Raw genomic sequence first — 20,388 nt, forward strand, 5'->3', positions numbered from 1 at the left:
ACTGACTGACCGACCTTCACTTCTCAAAAACCTTGAACAATTCTGCTGCCAGATTTGGATTTATATTCAAATTTATAAAGAACGCATAAAAAATTTTTGCAAGCCAGTATTTTCAGTTATCTTAAAATGCACACTCGGTCATTTTTAGATATCTAAAAAATATGTTGTTATTATTTAATTAAATATTTGTAAATGCATTTGGAATATGTAAAAATACATTGCAGGTATCTTAAAATGTAAAGTAACTTATTTTGAGACATCTAAAATTGGGTTTCACAAATTTGAAAAGGTAAATTCATTCTGAGGTATCTCTAAATGGGATTATTTTTTAACCAGAAATAAAAGATACCTATAATACATTTCAAGAAATCTGATGTACTTTGCCCATTTTTACATCACTTCTTAAGGCACATTTTAATTCATTATAATGTGCTTGTCTTACTTTATTGACCTATTGCTTATTGTCTTTTGCGCTGTATTATTTTTGGGTGTACAGCACTTTGGTCATCTACTGTTGTTTTAAACTGTGCTATATAAATAAATCTGATATTGATATGAAGATGTCTATACATTCATCTTTTTCATGTGGATTGCTGCACCCTGCACCCACCGTACAACACACTCTCACATTACCGATCAAGTTCCTCCTTCTTTACCAGATAGCCGCGCCCCTCGCCTCTTCTTTCCCCGCCCCGCAGGTAGCCGTCTACGCCATCTTTGTGTGCCGCCTCTACCAAATACCTTACAAACATGGCCGACTCAGGCGTCTCCTTGTTCGAGAATATAGTCGTTACTGCAAAATACACACGAATCGTTAAGATTTGGCATCTGTCTTATTAGCACTTATTTAATTTTATTTCACCGAGGGCGTATTTGCCTTTCCTTTATTGCTGTTTCCTGTTATAGCCGGTGAAACCGAAGAGCGCCCGCGCCGGCTTAATCATCCTTTGCCAAAATGGCCGACGTTCAGTGAGGTTGGCGCACGCTCGCCGGTCACGTGTTCGTGTAGTCCGCGGGAACACTTCCAGGGTCGTTTCCTGTGTTTGTAAACTGAGAGACCGAGCGAAAAACAAAACAAGAGGAAAAAAGAAAACCGAAGGCGCAGAGAAACACAAGGGAATTCTGCACCAAGGGACTCCTAGGTAAAACAGACGAACGCCGGAAACGCGGTGCTTCCTTATTCGGGGGTCTGTAGTTTGGTATTGAGCGACTGGGGGAGGCCGTGATTCCCGTTGTACCGCCTGCTTCTGAGATTTTTACCGACATTACGTAAATTTATTTTTGTAGAAGGGGAGGAGCTTCTTCATCAATAAACAGATCGTGAACGATTATACCGCTTCGGTACTCGGTCACATATTCTTTTCTTCAAGCCCCAACCGATCTTAACAGTAATCAATCAAACCGAAGCAAAAACTACACGCACAGAGAATATGTGTTGTGCATAAGCTGTGGCGAAAACCTTTTTAATATGTGGTCATAAGAGGTTTTCCGTGTAACGGAAAAATCGTGCCTGTCAGAAAGGACTGTTTTCGGGTTATCAAAGGGACCTGAGACAGACAGCCGTGAAAAGGAAAAAGTTTAAATGTGGCGCTTGCATCTTTATAATGACGAGCGATCTTCGGCTCGACTGATCCGAAACGATCAGAGCAAGTACTGTACAGTAAAGGCAGCTCAGGTAGCTGATTGGCTGGAGTAAAATTGTTCGTGCAAAATTGGGCGTGTTCTCGCGACTCCTGGTGTATTGACGTATTATTGCGCTGGTGCCAGCATGGATTCTTTTTCTCCAGCCACCCAACAATTCGGTGGCCGAGCCATAAGGTCAAAGGGATGTGAGCAGCCCAACTGGTCGAGTCTCCTTGGACTTGCTTACATGGCAATGTCGGTTTTCGGGGGTGGGGGGTAAGATTTGCCCCAGTTTTGCTCATTTCATGGCTCTTTTAGGTGGCTAGGTGTCCTTAAAAGGAAAGCTCACCCTTGCCACACTAGGTGTAATTCTGTTTGCAGCACTGAAGGCTTGCTGTTGTTATAGCCACCCCTGTCACTGGTGATGGAATGCCAGCTCATAGTGTGGGTGATGCATCGCTGGCTGTTGCATAGCTTTCCCCTTCAACCACATCCAACATTTTGCAATGGTGGAGTGGTTTTTATTTCTGTTTTGGTCATGAGGTCAAAGATAAAATCACATCATCAGGGGTTTTGATCGCTTTGCTGTTAAGTGACACAGCAAAGGCTCACCGTGCGTCAGTGGCAACTCTATCTGCAACACTTTTTTTCATTTTCATGAGGCCTAAGCTTTGCCGGCACCACACACCCGTGCCAATGGACTTTAGCAGATGAAGCCTTAGAGGTAGCAGTCTCTAAACTGTTTCACTGCCTATACTGCTTCTGCAGACAGCATTCCAGACCTAGAATCTCATCCTTAAGACTCTACAGCAACTCCTCAGAAGAGCCAAACAAGTCAATTTTAGGTCTTCGTAGCACTAGGTGCTTTGTCAAGTCAGGCTGTAGATCTTCTTGACCCGTTCCTGACAACAGTGTAGCACAGAGTGCCAGGAAACTTCCTGTTTTGTTTTTGTCTTTAGTTGTAGGGGTGGGCTCTGTGTGCATTAGGTGGATGATTGATTTAATTAAGTATTCAATGACTTGGAGGCGGCACGGTGGCGCAGTGGGTAGTGCTGCTGCCTCGCAGTTGGGAGACCTGGGGACCTGGGTTCGCTTCCCGGGTCCTCCCTGCGTGGAGTTTGCATGTTCTCCCCGTGTCTGCGTGGGTTTCCTCCGGGTGCTCCGGTTTCCTCCCACAGTCCAAAGACATGCAGGTTAGGTGGATTGGCGATTCAAAATTGGCCCTAGTGTGTGCTTGGTGTGTGGGTGTGTTTGTGTGTGTGTCCTGCGGTGGGTTGGCACCCTGCCCAGGATTGGTTCCTGCCTTGTGCCCTGTGTTGGCTGGGATTGGCTCCGGCAGACCCCCGTGACCCTGTGTTTGGATTCAGCGGGTTGGAAAATGGATGGATGGATGGATGGATGACTTGGATGTTTTCTTGTCTCCATCCCCTGACTTGTGTTTTACAATCAGCCTTTTATGGAGTTGCTTGGGGTGTTATTTTGTTTTTATTGTAGGTATACAGTAGGTTAGTCCACCATACTGATTCACCACAAGTTGGACCTTCCACATACCAGGTGCATTTGTACTAGCATTGATTGAAACTCCAGATTGGTAATCTACATTGAATTAATGATGGGATTTATAAGCCCTAGTGGCGGTGCCCCTAAGGATTTAGGTGTGCCGTATTAAAGGGTGTATATGTTTATGTGATCAATTATTTTGTTTTTCATATTTGCAGTTAATTTAGACCACTAAAGAGATCTGTTTTCACCTTGACATTACAACAATATAGCCACAACATTAAAACCACCTGCATAATATTTTGTAGGTCCCTCTCGTGCTGCTAAAACAGCTCCGACCCATCAAGGCATAGACTCCACAAGACCTCTGAAGGTGTCCTGTGGTATTTGGCACCAAGACACTAGCAGCAGATCCTGCAAGTCCTGTAAGTTTGGGTTCGCCCGTGGATCAGACTTGGTTTTTCCAGCAAATCCCACAGTTGCTCAGTCGGTTTGAGATCTGGGGAATTTGAATTTCAAGTCCACACCTTTAACTCTTTTTCATGTTACACAAACCACTCCTGAACAATTTTTGTTGTGTGGCGGGGAACATTATCTTGCTGAAAGAGGCCAGTGCCATTTGGGAATTCCATTGCTGTAAAACGTGTATGTGGTCTGTAACAATCTTTAGTTAGGTGGTACATGTCAAAGTGACATCCACAGGAATTACTGGACCCGAGGTTTCCCAACATAACATTACCCAGAGCATCACACTATCTCTTATAGTTTGCCTTCTTACAATAGTGCATCCTCCTTCCATCTCTCCTCCAGGTATACAACAGACATGCAGCTGGCCATCCCTCATGATCTAAAAGAAAAGAAAACATAATTCATCAGACCAGGCCACCTTCTTCCATTGCCCCATGGTTCAGTTTTAACACTCAGGTGCCCATTCAAAACCTTGATGAACTGACTATTCACTTACAGCCTAGTATATCCCACTCCTGGACAGGTGCCATGGTAACGAGACAATCAATTGTGTTGACTTCACCTGCCAGTTGTTTTAATGTTGTGGCTGATCGGAGTACTGTAGATTCTGTTGATCAGTGACAAAAAAACAAAAAAAAACAAATCCACAGTGGTTCAGTGTTGTACATTGTAACCTATACAGTGTCCAAGGGGTTGAATACTTTTTGTAGGTCCTATATATATTTGAATTAGCCCTTATAGTTGCTTGTGCACATTTTGCATTGGAATGCTGAGTCAACATAAACCATTTTTCTTTTTTTGTATTTGCGGGCCACGTACCAAATGTATGAACCAGATAGTCAAACCTGTTTGCAGGTTTTTATCTAGTTAATGCTCCTTTTGCCATGTGACTGACCATTTTCTAGAGATTGTCCATTTAATTTATGATTTTTGCCTGCTTTTCAAATGCTTGCTATTTTCTGTATTTGGTATCATTTAGAAATACAAATTTAGCAAGGTTTTCAGGGTATCTGAATCTATGTTTTCTGACCAAGAATAAGTAAAGATCAACATAACATGGAATTTAGTAGAAATTTGGTGTACCCAGTGACAACCTAATGTAATGTCAGTAAACGCCACACAATCCAAGATTCACATCTAGATCCCTAGAACAGTGAGGCACCAACATTAACCACTGTGTAACCATGTCTCACATTTTAAATTTTTGTGATTGTAATTATTGGATCAGTAAGTATTGAGTTGCACCTTAAAGTTGGAGGGGTGGTGTTTCCTTAAAGCCCGAAGTCAGCAGTAAATTTGGGAAGTAAATTTAAAGAAAAAAATACAACAAAGTGTTTGTAATAGGCTGATTTTAAAAATGGAGTTTTGAAGTTGCAGGCTGTTGCTACATACCTAGGTTTGCCAGATTAGAAAATTAGAAATACGGGAGACTCTTAAAATCCCTCTCTATATTACTATATATATAAATTTATACATGCCCCCTACACACCCAGACCATTATATTATATAAAAGTAGTGGGTAGTTTAGTGGGTTATGAGGAAAACAAAAGTAAAATCATTTGAAAATTACTTAATACAAGCTAAAAAAAAATCTGTAAAAGTGAAATAATTTGAAAATATTTATTTAATACAGACAACAGGGAAATAATATTATAATTTAATATGGGCAGTTAGAAAAAAATTGGGCCATGGCAAGTAGTAACAACCCACTCTGTTGACACTGTATGTTGCAATGCTGATACAGAACTGCACAGCAGCGGGCCTGGAGAGCAAAACGGTAACAGTGTCACTGTCCTCCGCCAACCATAGCAACTGAACTAAATGCGGGACATTTGGGTGTCCCTGAAAGGTCAGTATAGGACAGGGGACAAAATGATCAAATATGGGACATGTTGTGTATAAAAGGGACATCTGACAGCCCTCTACATACCTGGTGTTGTGAGCTAATTTTGTCTCTCTTTCTCTACAGGCATTTGAGTGGATTTCAGCCAGTACCCTGGATAGAGACAGAGTAATAGCGTGTTGAGGTATGTGATAATGCAACCTGTTCCCTTTGCTAGCTAAATATTCAAATTACTCTTTGAAACAACTTGGTTCAATTATCTTACAGGCCCTAACCGCAAGCTCATTCCTTTCATCTGTAGTTACTTATAAATGTCAGTTAGACCATAGACAACTCAGTAGCCCATCTCTGGTCTTGTTTAGGTTTAGGTTTAGGTTTATTTGTCATATATAGGTTAACACAGGGTCAACATACAATGAAATGTGTATGACGAAAAAACAAGTCACTCAGCCTAGATCCAATAAAGCTTAAAAAAAAAGATTACAAGTTAAAAATAGACAAGTCATATAAAATAAAATGTGTATGTTTTAAAAGAAGTTATAGAGCAATACGAGTTGAATGAGCAGCAAGTACAAATGACAGTTATTGCACAGATAATGTTTTATAAGTGCAGATGCATATTCCATAAAGTGCAGATGCATGTTCCAGTCAGTATTCTGAGTGTGTGCAGGTACAGTTTGTGTGTGAGTAGTGCAATGTAGATGTAGTGCAATGTAGATGTAATGTAAGTGTGTGTAAGTGTTCAGGTGTTGCTGTTGAGGAGTCGAATGGCCTGGTGGTAAAAGCTGTTCTTAAGTCTTGTAGTCCGAGCAGCCAGACTCCTGTATTGTCTGCCAGATGGTAACAAGGAGAACAGCTGGCGTGCTGGATGGCTGTGGTCCTTTATGATGCTGCTTGTATTCTCTTGTAGAGAATGAATGGCGAAGGATATTTCACACTAACTCTGACTTTATTTTTGTGTCAAATAACTTAAATGATGAGTGGTAAACAATATATTTTCCTTTCTTATATGATTCCATTTAGGAATATCAACAGTCTACTGTTTTCTTGGTGAAGGTTTGACTTTTTTACATTCATTTGGATACAACAAGCAATTGTTTACTAATCAAAATTAGTGTTCCACCCATGTGATAATGCGGAAAATGTTGTTAGCGCTGGTTTACTCGCTGATAGTGTAGATTGTTGAAATTTGCCTGAAGATTCCTGGCAGCGATTTTCCTGGGTTTGTCAGAGATCTTGTTCACTGAATTTTTCTCTGAACATTGGTGGGCGACCAGCTTAGCCAAGCATATTTTTTTCCCAGCTCCCCATTATTCTTTGTGAGGCCACTGTAACATTACAGAGCTGTAGTAGCCAATGTTGCAATGTATAACGCTGATAACTTGCTCATCAACAGGTATGCCTGCCCAGACATATAACACAGGGAGCAGTTCTACATAGCAGCAAAGCTCTCAGTATACAAACTGTGCAGCAAGCATCAATTTTACATGAGGAAAGGAGGATACATGAGTTGGCACATTGTGGATGGAGGGATCTTCAAGTGAATGCTGATCACTTGCAATGTTTTCACAGACTTGACAGTGTATTTACATATGCAAGTGACATGTGGTGCCATGAAAATCACTTACTAAAATGATGACTTTTGATGACGACACCAATGTAAGAATAAATAATGATCCATATTACTAACCGAGAATCCTAAACCGGATGGATGCAGGGACATCCGGCCATGGGCCGTAGCCGCAAGAAGACGTACTGCGCAGGCGCCCCAAGAAATGAGGCGGCCGCGACCACAGAAAAAAGGAGTCAGCACAGAAAAAAGGGGTCAAACGCAGGCGACGCACACAGCGCCGCACGAAACCCATTGCACACGAAACTAGCACACAAAAAAAAAGAATCCACTCGCGCCCACCCCCCCTACAAGCGCCGGACGGGACACACACAAAGAGGACGATTCAACAAGCCCCTGGCACACAAACACACCCAAAGCCCCATTTCTAAAGGAACCGTCCATATTAAACATACGTCATCTCAACACCTTCACACTATGCAGCATAGGTGGATCTCCTTACAATAAACCACTATTAACCGTTCAACTGCAGAAAAGGATCCATATTAACAGTGAGTGCGATCCTCCTTATTACTTATCCATATTTCGCACGCTGAGGAACAAACAAGTCATGAATACACGCTCACAGGTACAAAACGATACGGCTCGGATAACGGGACCAAACACACGAACCCGCATGAAACAACAAAATACACGGCGGCGCATACAACGCGCTTCTGAAACTCCGGGAGAAAAAATGTCTCGGCTCCAAAAACGCAAAGCTCAACTAACCCCGTTACAGAGACGTGCCCAAATGGACAGACACAATGAACGTAGACGCATACAGCGCGCGTCTCAAAGTGCTGCATCGAAACAGGCACGAGTTCAAACCGAAAGACCTCGCGTCTCAGACATACAAAAACGGGAGCGAAGAGACAGCATAAATGAACGCAGACGTCTACAACGCGCATATGAACTGCCAGAAAACAAGCAAGCAAGGCTCCAAAAACAGAAAGCTCAACTGACCGACATACAAAAACGGACAAGGCTCGATACAAACAATGCACGACGTAGACTGAAACGGACTTTTCGCACAGCACAGGCGAATCGAATACACCTCCAAAATAGCGCGTCCCAAATACTGGACATGCAACAACGCGCCTCTCAAACGCCACAAGCAAAACCTGCCCGTCGCGGACATCAACGCCAGACACCTGCTAAACGCTTGCGCCACTTGGCTGACAACGCGTTCAATAATGAGTGCACTATTGAAGAAAATTCATTGGGATTAATGAATGTCATTTGCAATCATTGTCATTCACTTAACTTCCCTGAAGAAACAACTGGCAATACAAATAATGAATTTACACGTTGTTGTCAAAAGGGTCAGATTAGACTGCCTCCTTTACATTCATATCCTGAATATCTACAGAAGCTTCTAACTAACGATGTGCCTGAAAGTAAAAACTTTATGAACTGCATTAGATCCTACAATAGTTCATTTGCTTTTGCATCTACCGGAGTACATATCAGGCCACCAAAAGGCAATGGCCCATACTGCTTTCGCATATGTGGACAAATATGACATCCGTCTTGCGAAACTGTTAATTATTGATGAATGTACAATGGCATCCAGTCACTTACTCAACACCATTGATAAACTTCTACAAACGTTGATGAATAATAATATTCCCTTTGGAAGAAAAGTACTTTTATTAGGAGGTGATTTTAGACAATGCTTGGCTATTGTTCCACATGCCATGCGCTCAGCTATTGTTCAGTCCACCGTAAAATACGCAGACAATTGGCATTGCTTTCAAACAATACAGTTAGTACAAAACATGCGATGTCCAGATCCAGAATATAACAATTGGCTATTACAACTGGGAAATGGTACACTCACCAATACAGATGGACTTCACCCAGATATTATTACAATTTCCCAATCCTTTATCTGCGACGACTTAGTTACAGAGATATTTGGAACAGCAATCTCATTGGACCAAATACCCCTTTTAACACAACGCACTATATTATGTCCAAAAAATATTAATGTTGATCACATTAATAACCAGGTCATTTCATTACTTCCTGGAGAGGCACGGCTCTTTCTAAGCTCTGACAAAGTTGACTCTGATGACGACAATGAACATCTGAATTTCACCTTACAATATTTGAACACTATTTACCCGGCCGGATTACCACAACACAATCTTAGCCTTAAAAACGGAACAATAATCATGCTATTAAGAAACCTTAACACTAAACAGGGTTTATGCAATGGCGCACGTTTAGTCATCAACACCATGACACACAATCTTATTCAAGCAACAGTTCTTACAGGATCACATGCTAACAATACTGTTCTCATTCCTAGAATTGACCTTACGAGTTCTGACCTAGAATTACCTTTTACATTGAAACGCCGACAGTTCCCCATTAAACCTGCATTTGCCATGACCATCAACAAATCACAAGGACAAACCATGGACAAGGTTAGCATCTACCTCTCTGTGCCCGTTTTTGGACATGGACAACTTTATGTTGCCTTCTCACGTGTTCGACGTTCATCTGACGTTAAAGTTAAAGTTATAAATACTCCATGCCAAGGAAGACTCATTCAAGGACAGGACACCATCTTTACTACTAATGTTGTGTACAAAGAAATATTCCAATAAACCATTACTCTGTGCCAAACACTGTATTTTTGCTTTCTATATGCATCATCCACACCTCCACACTATTCTATATCTCATTCATACATCTCACTCTTTGTCATGCCCCAACGCCAGGGGTTGGCGAGCGAAGCGAGCAGGGGGCGGAGCCCCCTAGTAGAAAAATAAATAAATAAAACATGAAAAGAACAGAACATAAAAATGATGCAAACCTGACACAACACACTTTTTGTAACATACTAAAAAGAGAAGACTAATCAAAAGGTACAAATCCGTGACATTTGGAAGTTTCTATTCAACATTAGATTTTGGCAGAATTGGTGAAAATTGTGACATACAGTACTGTCTGTATACATACTGTCAATAGCTTCTCTGTATGGGTGAGTTTCTTTTTTCTGGTTCTTTGCTGTTGCAGAGCACATTCACATACAGACATACATTTACTGTCACTAGGCCAGTTTGAAGTGGTCAGTCATCTTAGCCTACAGGAAAAGTAAGCAATTTAAAAAATAAAGGTAACGTTAAGGATGTGCAAACCAGCCTGTGACTACTATGTGAAAACCCATAGTGAAAGTATTCAGGATGCATGTATGTTTGTACTTGTGGAAATTTAAGGTACTTTTTTTTCCAGACACAACTGAGTTGGAATAAGACACTTTCCTTATAAAACTACAGAGCTGTGTCATAATATTTTGTGTATTTCTGTATATATATTGTGAGGTGTTTTTTGTGTGATGCAAGTATTTTTGTCTTTTATATAAATTACTAGGGGGCTCCGCCCCCTGCTCGCTTCGCTTGCCAACCCCTGGCGTTGGGGCATGACAAAGAGTGAGATGTATGAATGAGATATAGAATAGTGTGGAGGTGTGGATGATGCATATAGAAAGCAAAAAATACAGTGTTTGGCACAGAGTAATGGTTTATTGGAATATTTCTTTGTACACAACATTAGTAGTAAAGATGGTGTCCTGTCCTTGAATGAGTCTTCCTTGGCATGGAGCATTTATAACTTTAACTTTAACGTCAGATGAACGTCGAACACGTTGGAAGGCAACATAAAGTTGTCCATGTCCAAAAACGGGCTCAGAGAGGTAGATGCTAACCTTGTCCATGGTTTGTCCTTGTGATTTGTTGATGGTCATGGTAAATGCAGGTTTAATGGGGAACTGTCAGCGTTTCAATGTAAAAGGTAATTCTAGGTCAGAACTCGTAAGGTCAATTCTAGGAATGAGAACAGTATTGTTAGCATGTGATCCTGTAAGAACTGTTGCTTGAATAAGATTGTGTGTCATGGTGTTGACGACTAAACGTGTGCCATTGCATAAACCCTGTTTAGTGTTAAGGTTTCTTAATAGCATGATTATTGTTCCGTTTTTAAGGCTAAGATTGTGTTGTGGTAATCCGGCCGGGTAAATAGTGTTCAAATATTGTAAGGTGAAATTCAGATGTTCATTGTCGTCATCAGAGTCAACTTTGTCAGAGCTTAGAAAGAGCCGTGCCTCTCCAGGAAGTAATGAAATGACCTGGTTATTAATGTGATCAACATTAATATTTTTTGGACATAATATAGTGCGTTGTGTTAAAAGGGGTATTTGGTCCAATGAGATTGCTGTTCCAAATATCTCTGTAACTAAGTCGTCGCAGATAAAGGATTGGGAAATTGTAATAATATCTGGGTGAAGTCCATCTGTATTGGTGAGTGTACCATTTCCCAGTTGTAATAGCCAATTGTTATATTCTGGATCTGGACATCGCATGTTTTGTACTAACTGTATTGTTTGAAAGCAATGCCAATTGTCTGCGTATTTTAAGGTGGACTGAACAATAGCTGAGCGCATGGCATGTGGAACAATAGCCAAGCATTGTCTAAAATCACCTCCTAATAAAAGTACTTTTCCTCCAAAGGGAATATTATTATTCATCAACGTTTGTAGAAGTTTATCAATGGTGTTGAGTAAGTGACTGGATGCCATTGTACATTCATCAATAATTAACAGTTTCGCAAGACGGATGTCATATTTGTCCACATATGCGAAAGCAGTATGGGCCATTGCCTTTTGGTGGCCTGATATGTACTCCGGTAGATGCAAAAGCAAATGAACTATTGTAGGATCTAATGCAGTTCATAAAGTTTTTACTTTCAGGCACATCGTTAGTTAGAAGCTTCTGTAGATATTCAGGATATGAATGTAAAGGAGGCAGTCTAATCTGACCCTTTTGACAACAACGTGTAAATTCATTATTTGTATTGCAGTTGTTTCTTCAGGGAAGTTAAGTGAATGACAATGATTGCAAATGACATTCATTAATCCCAATGAATTTTCTTCAATAGTGCACTCATTATTGAACGCGTCGTCAGCCAAGTGGCGCAATCGTTTAGCAGGTGTCTGGCGTTGATGTCCGCGACGGGCAGGTTTTGCTTGTGGCGTTTGAGAGGCGCGTTGTTGCATGTCCAGTATTTGGGACGCGCTATTTTGGAGGTGTATTCGATTCGCCTGTGCTGTGTGAAAAGTCCGTTTCAGTCTACGTCGTGCATTGTTTGTATCGAGCCTTGTCCGTTTTTGTATGTCGGTCAGTTGAGCTTTCTGTTTTTGGAGCCTTGCTTGCTTGTTTTCTGGCAGTTCATATGCACGTTGTAGACGTCTGCGTTCATTTATGCTGTCTCTTCACTCCCGTTTTTGTATGTCTGAGACACGAGGTCTTTCGGTTTGAACTCGTGCCTGTTTCGATGCAGCACTTTGAGACGCGCGCTGTATGCGTCTACGTTCATTGTGTCTGTCCATTTGGGCACGTCTCTGTAACGGGGTTAGTTGAGCTTTGCGTTTTTGGAGCCGAGACATTTTTTCTCCCGGAGTTTCAGAAGCGCGTTGTATGCGCCGCCGTGTATTTTGTTGTTTCATGCGGGTTCGTGTGTTTGGTCCCGTTATCCGAGCCGAATCGTTTTGTACCCGTGAGCGTGTATTCATGACTTGTTTGTTCCTCAGCGTGCGAAATATGGATAAGTAATAAGGAGGATCGCACTCACTGTTAATATGGAGCCTTTTCTGCAGTTGAACGGTTAATAGTGGTTTATTGTAAGGAGATCCACCTATGCTGCATAGTGTGAAGGTGTTGAGATGACGTATGTTTAATATGGACGGTTCCTTTAGAAATGGGGCTTTGGGTGTGTTTGTGTGCCAGGGGCTTGTTGAATCGTCCTCTTTGTGTGTGTCCCGTCCGGTGCTTGTAGGGGGGGGTGGGCGCTTGCAGGTGGGCGCGAGCGGATTCTTTTTTTTTGTGTGCTAGTTTCGTGTGCAATGGGTTTCGTGCGTCGCTGTGTGCGTCGCCTGCGTTTGACCCCTTTTTTCTGTGCTGACTCCTTTTTTCTGTGGTCGCGGCCGCCTCATTTCTTGGGGCGCCTGCGCAGTACGTCTTTTTGCGGCTACGGCCCATGGCCGGATGTCCCTGCATCCATCCGGTTTAGCATTCTCGGTTAGTAATATGGATTTTACGCATCTACAAGACCCTGGGCTTTAAGTTACAGTATATTGTATAAAAATTTTATTGAACTTACAAAATCATTCATGGCTTAAATTTTGAAATTGGATTCAGAATGGCTGATTTCCCATTAAAAATACTAGCGATCAGAACTGGCATTAAAAGTCTCAATCTCTAATTTAAATATCCTTCCTTCTTTCTATTTACATGAAACCACTTAATCCAGTTTGTTGTTGTTGGAAGACAGAACCTATTCTAGCAACACTGAATGTAAGGCAGTAACCAGCTGATCAGAGTGCTAAACCATCACAAGAAACATACATGCACACAACCACAAAGTTAATCTTGTTCAGCAAATCCTCCCTGTAGCACTGAAAGATGTTAAAAATGAAGAAAAGAGGTTATAGCTCGTCTTTCCCATTTGTTTCTCTCACAAAGGTGTTTAATTTCTGCTTTCTTTCTTTCATCTTGCATTTTCTTACAGGGTTATCTGCCAGATGATCGGGGCGGTTGAGAGTCTAACCTTCACAGACCAGCCTGAGAGAGGGGCCAATCTGGAATTCAGAAGACCTTAACAGCAGTGGGCTTGGATGGCGCATTTACCAGGCAGCGCAGTGAGGGATCACATGAAATGGGTAAGGTTCAATTTAATATTAATTGTATATGTTATACTATTACAGTGTAAGTTATTGGATATGGTCTTATTCTGCATTTCATAAAAGTCAATCAAAGGAGGCTTGAAGCAGGAAGAGCATCCTTCCATAAAAAAAGAATATATGCCATCTCTATACAGTAAACAATATATTGAGAAATTAAGCTGCACCACAGATGGGATGAACTTTATTTGTGGCATCTGGGATAAGGCAATTTGGTAGAGAGAGAAAGGAGAAGAATTGCCACTTGTAATGACAGGAGTATGACAGAAAGTTAAAGGATTTTGGTATTGAGCAGAAGGGCAGTAAATGCATGCTGTGTGGACATAAGAACAATTTTAACAAAAGCAAGATATTCAGGCCAGCACAGTTTGTCAATTGCTGTTATATGCCTTTTGTGAAATGTTATCAAGTTGAAACTTGAATACCTCCCAAGTACTACTTTCTTTTACATTATTTGGTAGCTTTTTCCATTTACAGTATAAATTGTTCTCCGATTGAAGAGAAACTTGTTTCCTGAAAATACATAGTAAATAGAAAAGAGTGATAAGCCATTGTTATAAATTAACTCCAACATGAACAATCTTTAGTTACACCTACACATAGAAGAGTCCTTCCAGCCATCCATCCATTATCCAACCTGCTATATAGTCCCCACATGTTTGTTCAAAGTAGCATAGCAGACAGAACAACTCTAACAGAAAAGCTTCCTTTAATCAGTTAAGTTTCTTTACATAAAACTGTAGATTTGAATATATTTTAATTTTCAGCAATCAGCTTTGAATTAAGTATTATGTAAAGTCCCAAACTAGTCAAACACATTAAAAGTTCCATGTATAAGAAATAAAACTCTCATGTGTAAACTGTTATTGGAGAACAAAACACAAAGATATATGTATGATCTCCTTTTCTACTGTAAAATGAGCAGATACAGATAAAGTCAGGATATCCTAGTTTAACAGACAGACAGTTTCAAGCTCTTTTTTTCTTTTCTCATATACTAGTCTCGTGGGTCCAGACATTTGATTCACAAAGTGTGGAGTGAATAGCAGCAAAATCCTGCGCTGCAAAGGCGACACCCACAGGGTGTCTTACTAAAACACTCACCCCCAATTTCTCCAGTCCATGCATTTTAAACCACCACTAGGTTTTCATGGAGAGAACAAAAGAGTTGAAGCGGAGGGAAAATAGAAGCTAAAATTGCTGTTATCTGTTCATGAGCTCAGTAGCACAAGGTGTAGCTTAACAGTTAATTTGCACAGTGCTGCAACAGTGAAGACAGACATGCACACATACGCGCACACACATGTAGACCATCATATCTAATGGGCTCCATAAAAGTGCATCTGTCTGCTACTGCAATATCTTTCTGCCATTTTAACTATTGCATCACTGCTGTATATGGCATAACAACAGCAAATAGAGTTTAGGTAAGCATTGTGAATTATGGATATACAACATGTTAAAATGCTGAGGCTGTTTTTTCATGGCATGTTTGCATTACCAATTTAGATAATGTTAAATTTCTTTAGTTATTTGATTAAATGTGCAGTTAGAAGCTGGATGTTGTGCAGCCTCATCTGTGAATCTACTGGTGTTGTTAGGCAGATTTGTTCATTTAGGTGTTTTAAGTACTGAAATCTGCATCTCCTGTGGCTCTTCGTTACCAGCTCACTTATTGACAGTCCTTTCGACAAAATGTGGCACACTGTTTACTTTAAATGCATATTTTCATGAATATAGCTTCCAGTTTTTTCAAGCTTATATCGACTACTACATGATCATCGTAACACGGAACAACAGAGAGTGCACATAGCACCTGCGACAACATTATTATTGACTTTTACCATTCGTCTATTGATGCCTTTGAAATCCAATGTGTAATCTGATGCTGCCGAAAGGTTTTTCTCTTGCATCAGGTTATGTTTATTTTTTAAACAGGTTATGTCTATTTTTAAAATGTGCGGTGTGCTGTCTGCAAGTGCAACACACATCTAATAGGTTTTTTAGGAGACGTTGACTGTAGACAGTTCATTGTAAATAGAAGCTTGCTCTCTGTAGGACCAGGTTAATGAGAGCATCTCTGATCTTTGCAGTTCAAAATCACCACTCCCTACTTTAAGTGCCACCTTCATGAGGCATTGGATTGGTTTAGAAATATGACACTCAGAGAGCTGTCAAATTGTTCCCACCCAGTTTTAAGCAAAATTCACTTGTGGTTGGCACTCTGAATTGGGTTGAATATGTATAAAAAATGTTTTAGTTTCTACACAGTGTAACCGAAATGAATGCAGATCCCCTTAAATGAAAGTCTGCAATGTGTACTTTAATCATATCTGTGTAACTGGGGGGAAAAGCAAAATAACAAAACAATTAATGTTTGTTTAGTAGTGATGTCTTTTCAGATGCAAATCTAGTAATAGACTGCCTGTATATGGCAGTGGAGCCGGTTAAGAAATCAGTGGAAAGGAAGAGGTGTGGTCGAAATTTAACATCTTATTAAAGAAAGAAACGTCCTTGAACAGGACAATTTAGTAATCAGGTAGAAGAAAAGCTGTTCATTGTATCTTTTAATTACTCTTCAGCAAAATGCCATGGAGGGACCATTCTTAAAAAGCAGTCTTTTACAGCCTGGTCAGAGAAACAAAGAATAGAGGTTCATTTTATAAACTGTTGAATTTACATACAGTGTCAATCAATGCATACATTTTACTCTGGTTGGTTCATTGGTTTACATTTAAAATAAAAGTATATTATATTATGGTTTTTCTTATACCTTTTGAGATGAGCTACCACCCTTGAAATTTCCATGTACAGTAATCCCTCCTCCATCGCGGGGGTTGCGTTCCAGAGCCACCCGCGAAATAAAATCCGCGAAGTAGAAACCATATGTTTATATGGTTATTTTTATATTGTCATACTTGGGTCACAGATTTGCTCAGAAACACAGGAGGTTGTAGAGAGACAGGAACGTTATTCAAACACTGCAAACAAACATTTGTCTCTTTTTCAAAAGTTTAAACTGTGCTCCATGACAAGACAGAGATGACAGTTCCGTCTCACAATTAAAAGAATGCAAACATATCTTCCTCTTCAAAGGAGTGCGCGTCAGGAGCATATATTGTCACAGAGATAGAGAAAAGCAAACAAATCAATAGGGCTGTTTGGCTTTTAAGTATGCGAAGCACCGCGGCACAAAGCTGTTGAAGGCGGCAGCTCACACCCCCCTCCGTCAGGAGCAGACAAAGAGAGATAGAGAGAGACAGAGTTTGTTTTTCAATCAAAAATCAAATACGTGCCCTTCGAGCTTTTAAGTATGCGAAGCACCGTGCAGCATGTTGTTTCAGGAAGCAGCTGCACAAAAGATAGCAATGTGAAGATAATCTTTCAGCATTTTTAGACGAGCACCCGTATCGTCTAGGTGTGCGAACAGCCCCCCTGCTCGATCCCCCTACGTCAGGATCAGAGAAAGTCAGCGCAAGAGAGAGAGAAAAGTAAGCTGGGTAGCTTCTCAGCCATCTGCCAATAGCGTCCCTTGTATGAAATCAACTGGGCAAACCAACTGAGGAAGCATGTACCAGAAATTAAAAGACCCATTGTCCGCAGAAATCCGCGAACCAGCAAAAAATCTGCGATATATATTTAAATATGCTTACATATAAAATCCGCGATGGAGTGAAGCCGCGAAAGGCGAAGCGCGATGTAGCGAGGGATTACTGTATATAACAACTGTCCATTCTCGTTGTTTATAGGACATCTGCTGATTTTTTTTAGTCATTGCTTAGCCATCCTTCAATGCATTTTGTATATTACATCAGCCTTTCTTCTGGAACATTATTTACTTGACCATCTATTTAGTATTTTTCCTAAACAAATTCTTATATTTCAGTGTACATTTTGTTGTTCACTTGACCATTATCTCATTTCCTGGTGTGCCTGAACAGGTCTCTGACATTTATTAAGCCTTTATGCTATTTCTTTAAAATGAATGCTATGTAACCCGAGAATTATTCTTCCACAAAACTCGAAGTGATGTCATGACTCATCTCACTGTCAATCAACAGAACAGCAACAGCGCCAACCCACAGTCAGGGATGGAATTACAGTCAAATGAGTCTTTAAGTTGTTTGCCAATTGCATGCTGCATTTTGCAAAGGAAGTTATAAATTAGTAAGTTAAGCTTTAATTTGCACCAACTGAGTTCTCATATGTTGCAGGCTGGTTTGCTGGGATGTGAGGCAGTCCTATCCAGCATGGCCCTGATGCAGGCCAGCTCCATTGCCAGCCAAAAGAGAACATCCCAAGGAAGTGAGTCCACAGGGGGCCAAAAAGATTCAAATGAGCGAAATCAAAACCAAATGCTCCTATCAACTGGGCTGACATGCCCTCCACTGGTGAGTATGAAAAATAAGTTGAGTGTGTATTTGGTTGCTTAAGTTTTTGTATTACATTCAACATATACAGTTAGCCCCAGCAGTAATTTTCATAATCTGCTTAGAACTGTGTTTCTCAGTTACTGGGTTACAACCCACTAGCAGCAGTCCATGACTCAAATGTTACTATCTTTTATAATGTTCTTTGGACTGTGGGAGCACCAGGAGGACACCAACGTGAACACAGGGAGAACATGCAAACTCCATGCACGGAGCTCCTGGGAAGTGAACCCTGGTCTCTTTATTACGAAGCAGCAGCACTACTATTCCCTAGACTGTTTTCAGTGCATGAGTATTCCCTGCTGTTGAACACATATTTTGTGGTTACACATATTTTGAACCACTATATGACAATGCACAGGTATGTATCATTGTCAAGCTTCCTGTTCTCTTAGAGTTACTCCTAGACTGCATATTATGGAAGGCTGTGTTGTCCTTGGTTTAGAATAACCAAACATGTATGGCTAAATTCAAAATGGAGATCACAACGCTTCTAGTTAATTCAAGACAAAATGTTTTGGAAAATATACAGACAAATTTTATAAATATTTAATGATTAAACTCCTGCTAGTTTGTAAAACCAGAGAAAAAGAAACAGTTTTAAAATGTGTAATACTGTATATTCTATTACATACTTTATAATCTGCTTAAAATTCTTTGCGTATCTCATTTCATCCTCCATCCCTGCCTTCGCTATTGAAAACTTATAAAAATAAAAAATAAATGAATAAATTCCATTTTGATAACAGTTTCAAAGAATGGGCAATGAACTCCACAGTTAATGTTGTTTGGGGTTTATGGAGATGTATTTTGTGTTAACAAGCAGTTTAATTTGTAGGTTATCCGGAAGGAGGGCGAGTTTCACACATCACGCTTGTTAGATGAGAAGCTACCCCGAGATCATGAAGACCAACAAACTAAAAAGAAAAACAGAAAATCTGGGACACCTATAAAAGTAAGAAAATAGTTTCTTGTACATTTTCCATATTTTTTTTCATTGGTTGTTCATATTGTTCTTGTAAATTATGAAATTCTAACTTTATGAAATTCACTTGACTTCAGAAAGGTTCCTTTAACACATTGATATTTTTAAGGGAGGAATGGTGGTGAGGAAAGCAAAAGCATTCCATTTGACCTTTTGAACTATTGCTTGTAAATGAGGTTAGGGTTCCATTTTGAGATGTACTAAATATAAATATATCCTTTTTCTTAACAATCATTTTTCCATTACAGGGTCGCAGGAATCCAGAGCCTGTACCTGCCGCATCAGGCACAAGGCGGGAGCCGACCTTGGACGAAACACCAGTCCATCATGGGGTACATTCATGCGCACACCAATGCTCATACTTATTCATATGACGTCAATTTAGAGCCGCCAATTAGCCTAACACATTTATTTTTTGTGATGTAGGGAAAACCAGAGTCCACAGAGAAAACCTAGGCAAACTCTACATAGACAGTAATGTTAACTTTGTGCTTTAAAGCTGAGAGGCAGGTGTGCTGAGTGGTGTGTCACTATACAGTGCTCTACAGTTTCAAAGGTTAAAGGAATTCTAAAACAAAATTTTAAAAAGTGTATAAAGTAGTAATAAATGCAGCAATGGCACTCATATTTTAGTGTAGTGTTCACATTTTAATAAGAAAACATAAGAGAATGCATATTAAAATCACTGATAAAAAAATTCTTGTACTTTACATTTTTTTTTCAGGTGGCTATGGTTGATGAAAACAATGACTGCCCACTGAAAGTGCAGAAGAACTTCATCTGTGATCATTGCTATGGGGCATTCCGGAGCAGCTATCACCTCAAGAGGCACATCCTTACTCACACAGGTGAGTATAAAAAAACTTTCCTGTAAATCAAATGATGATGTGTAGCCATTTCAAAGTGGTGTGGGATCGTTTTGAATTGCTTTCTTGGTTTATATATTGTACAAAGTAAACACAGCCCTCAACTAACTTCTCTTTTTGACTTAATGTTTGCAAGCTTTTTCTTCTTTCATAAATTTCCATAAATTTCGTCTTTATGGAGGCAATATGTTGTAGTAGTTAAGGCTTTGGACTTCAAACCCTGAGGTTGGGGGTTCAAATCCTGCTACTGACCCTGTGCCACCCTGAGCTAGTCACTTAACCTGTCTGTGCTCCAATTGGAAAACCAAAACAAATG

At 40.3% G+C, this 20,388-nt stretch overlaps 1 protein-coding gene across 2 annotated transcripts in view; it reads left to right on the plus strand.

Annotated features, from left to right (window-relative positions):
- The first annotated feature begins 989 nt into the window (after positions 1–989).
- Positions 990–20,388, plus strand: part of znf740b (zinc finger protein 740b) — a 34,451-nt gene continuing 15,052 nt past the window's right edge. Inside the window, exons 1-7 of one of the 2 annotated variants that reach the window (XM_028798564.2) lie at positions 990–1,142; positions 5,561–5,618; positions 13,620–13,770; positions 18,006–18,182; positions 19,060–19,176; positions 19,455–19,538; positions 19,931–20,054. In XM_028798564.2, the coding sequence (XP_028654397.1) occupies positions 13,726–13,770; positions 18,006–18,182; positions 19,060–19,176; positions 19,455–19,538; positions 19,931–20,054 (547 nt within the window). In that variant the 5' untranslated portion in view covers positions 990–1,142; positions 5,561–5,618; positions 13,620–13,725. The remainder of the gene's footprint in view (positions 1,143–5,560; positions 5,619–13,619; positions 13,771–18,005; positions 18,183–19,059; positions 19,177–19,454; positions 19,539–19,930; positions 20,055–20,388) is intronic. The other variant, XM_028798565.2, reaches the window with a different exon arrangement.

The sequence above is a fragment of the Erpetoichthys calabaricus genome, chromosome 3 (genome assembly GCF_900747795.2).
Source record: "Erpetoichthys calabaricus chromosome 3, fErpCal1.3, whole genome shotgun sequence".
Lineage (NCBI taxonomy): Eukaryota > Metazoa > Chordata > Cladistia > Polypteriformes > Polypteridae > Erpetoichthys > Erpetoichthys calabaricus.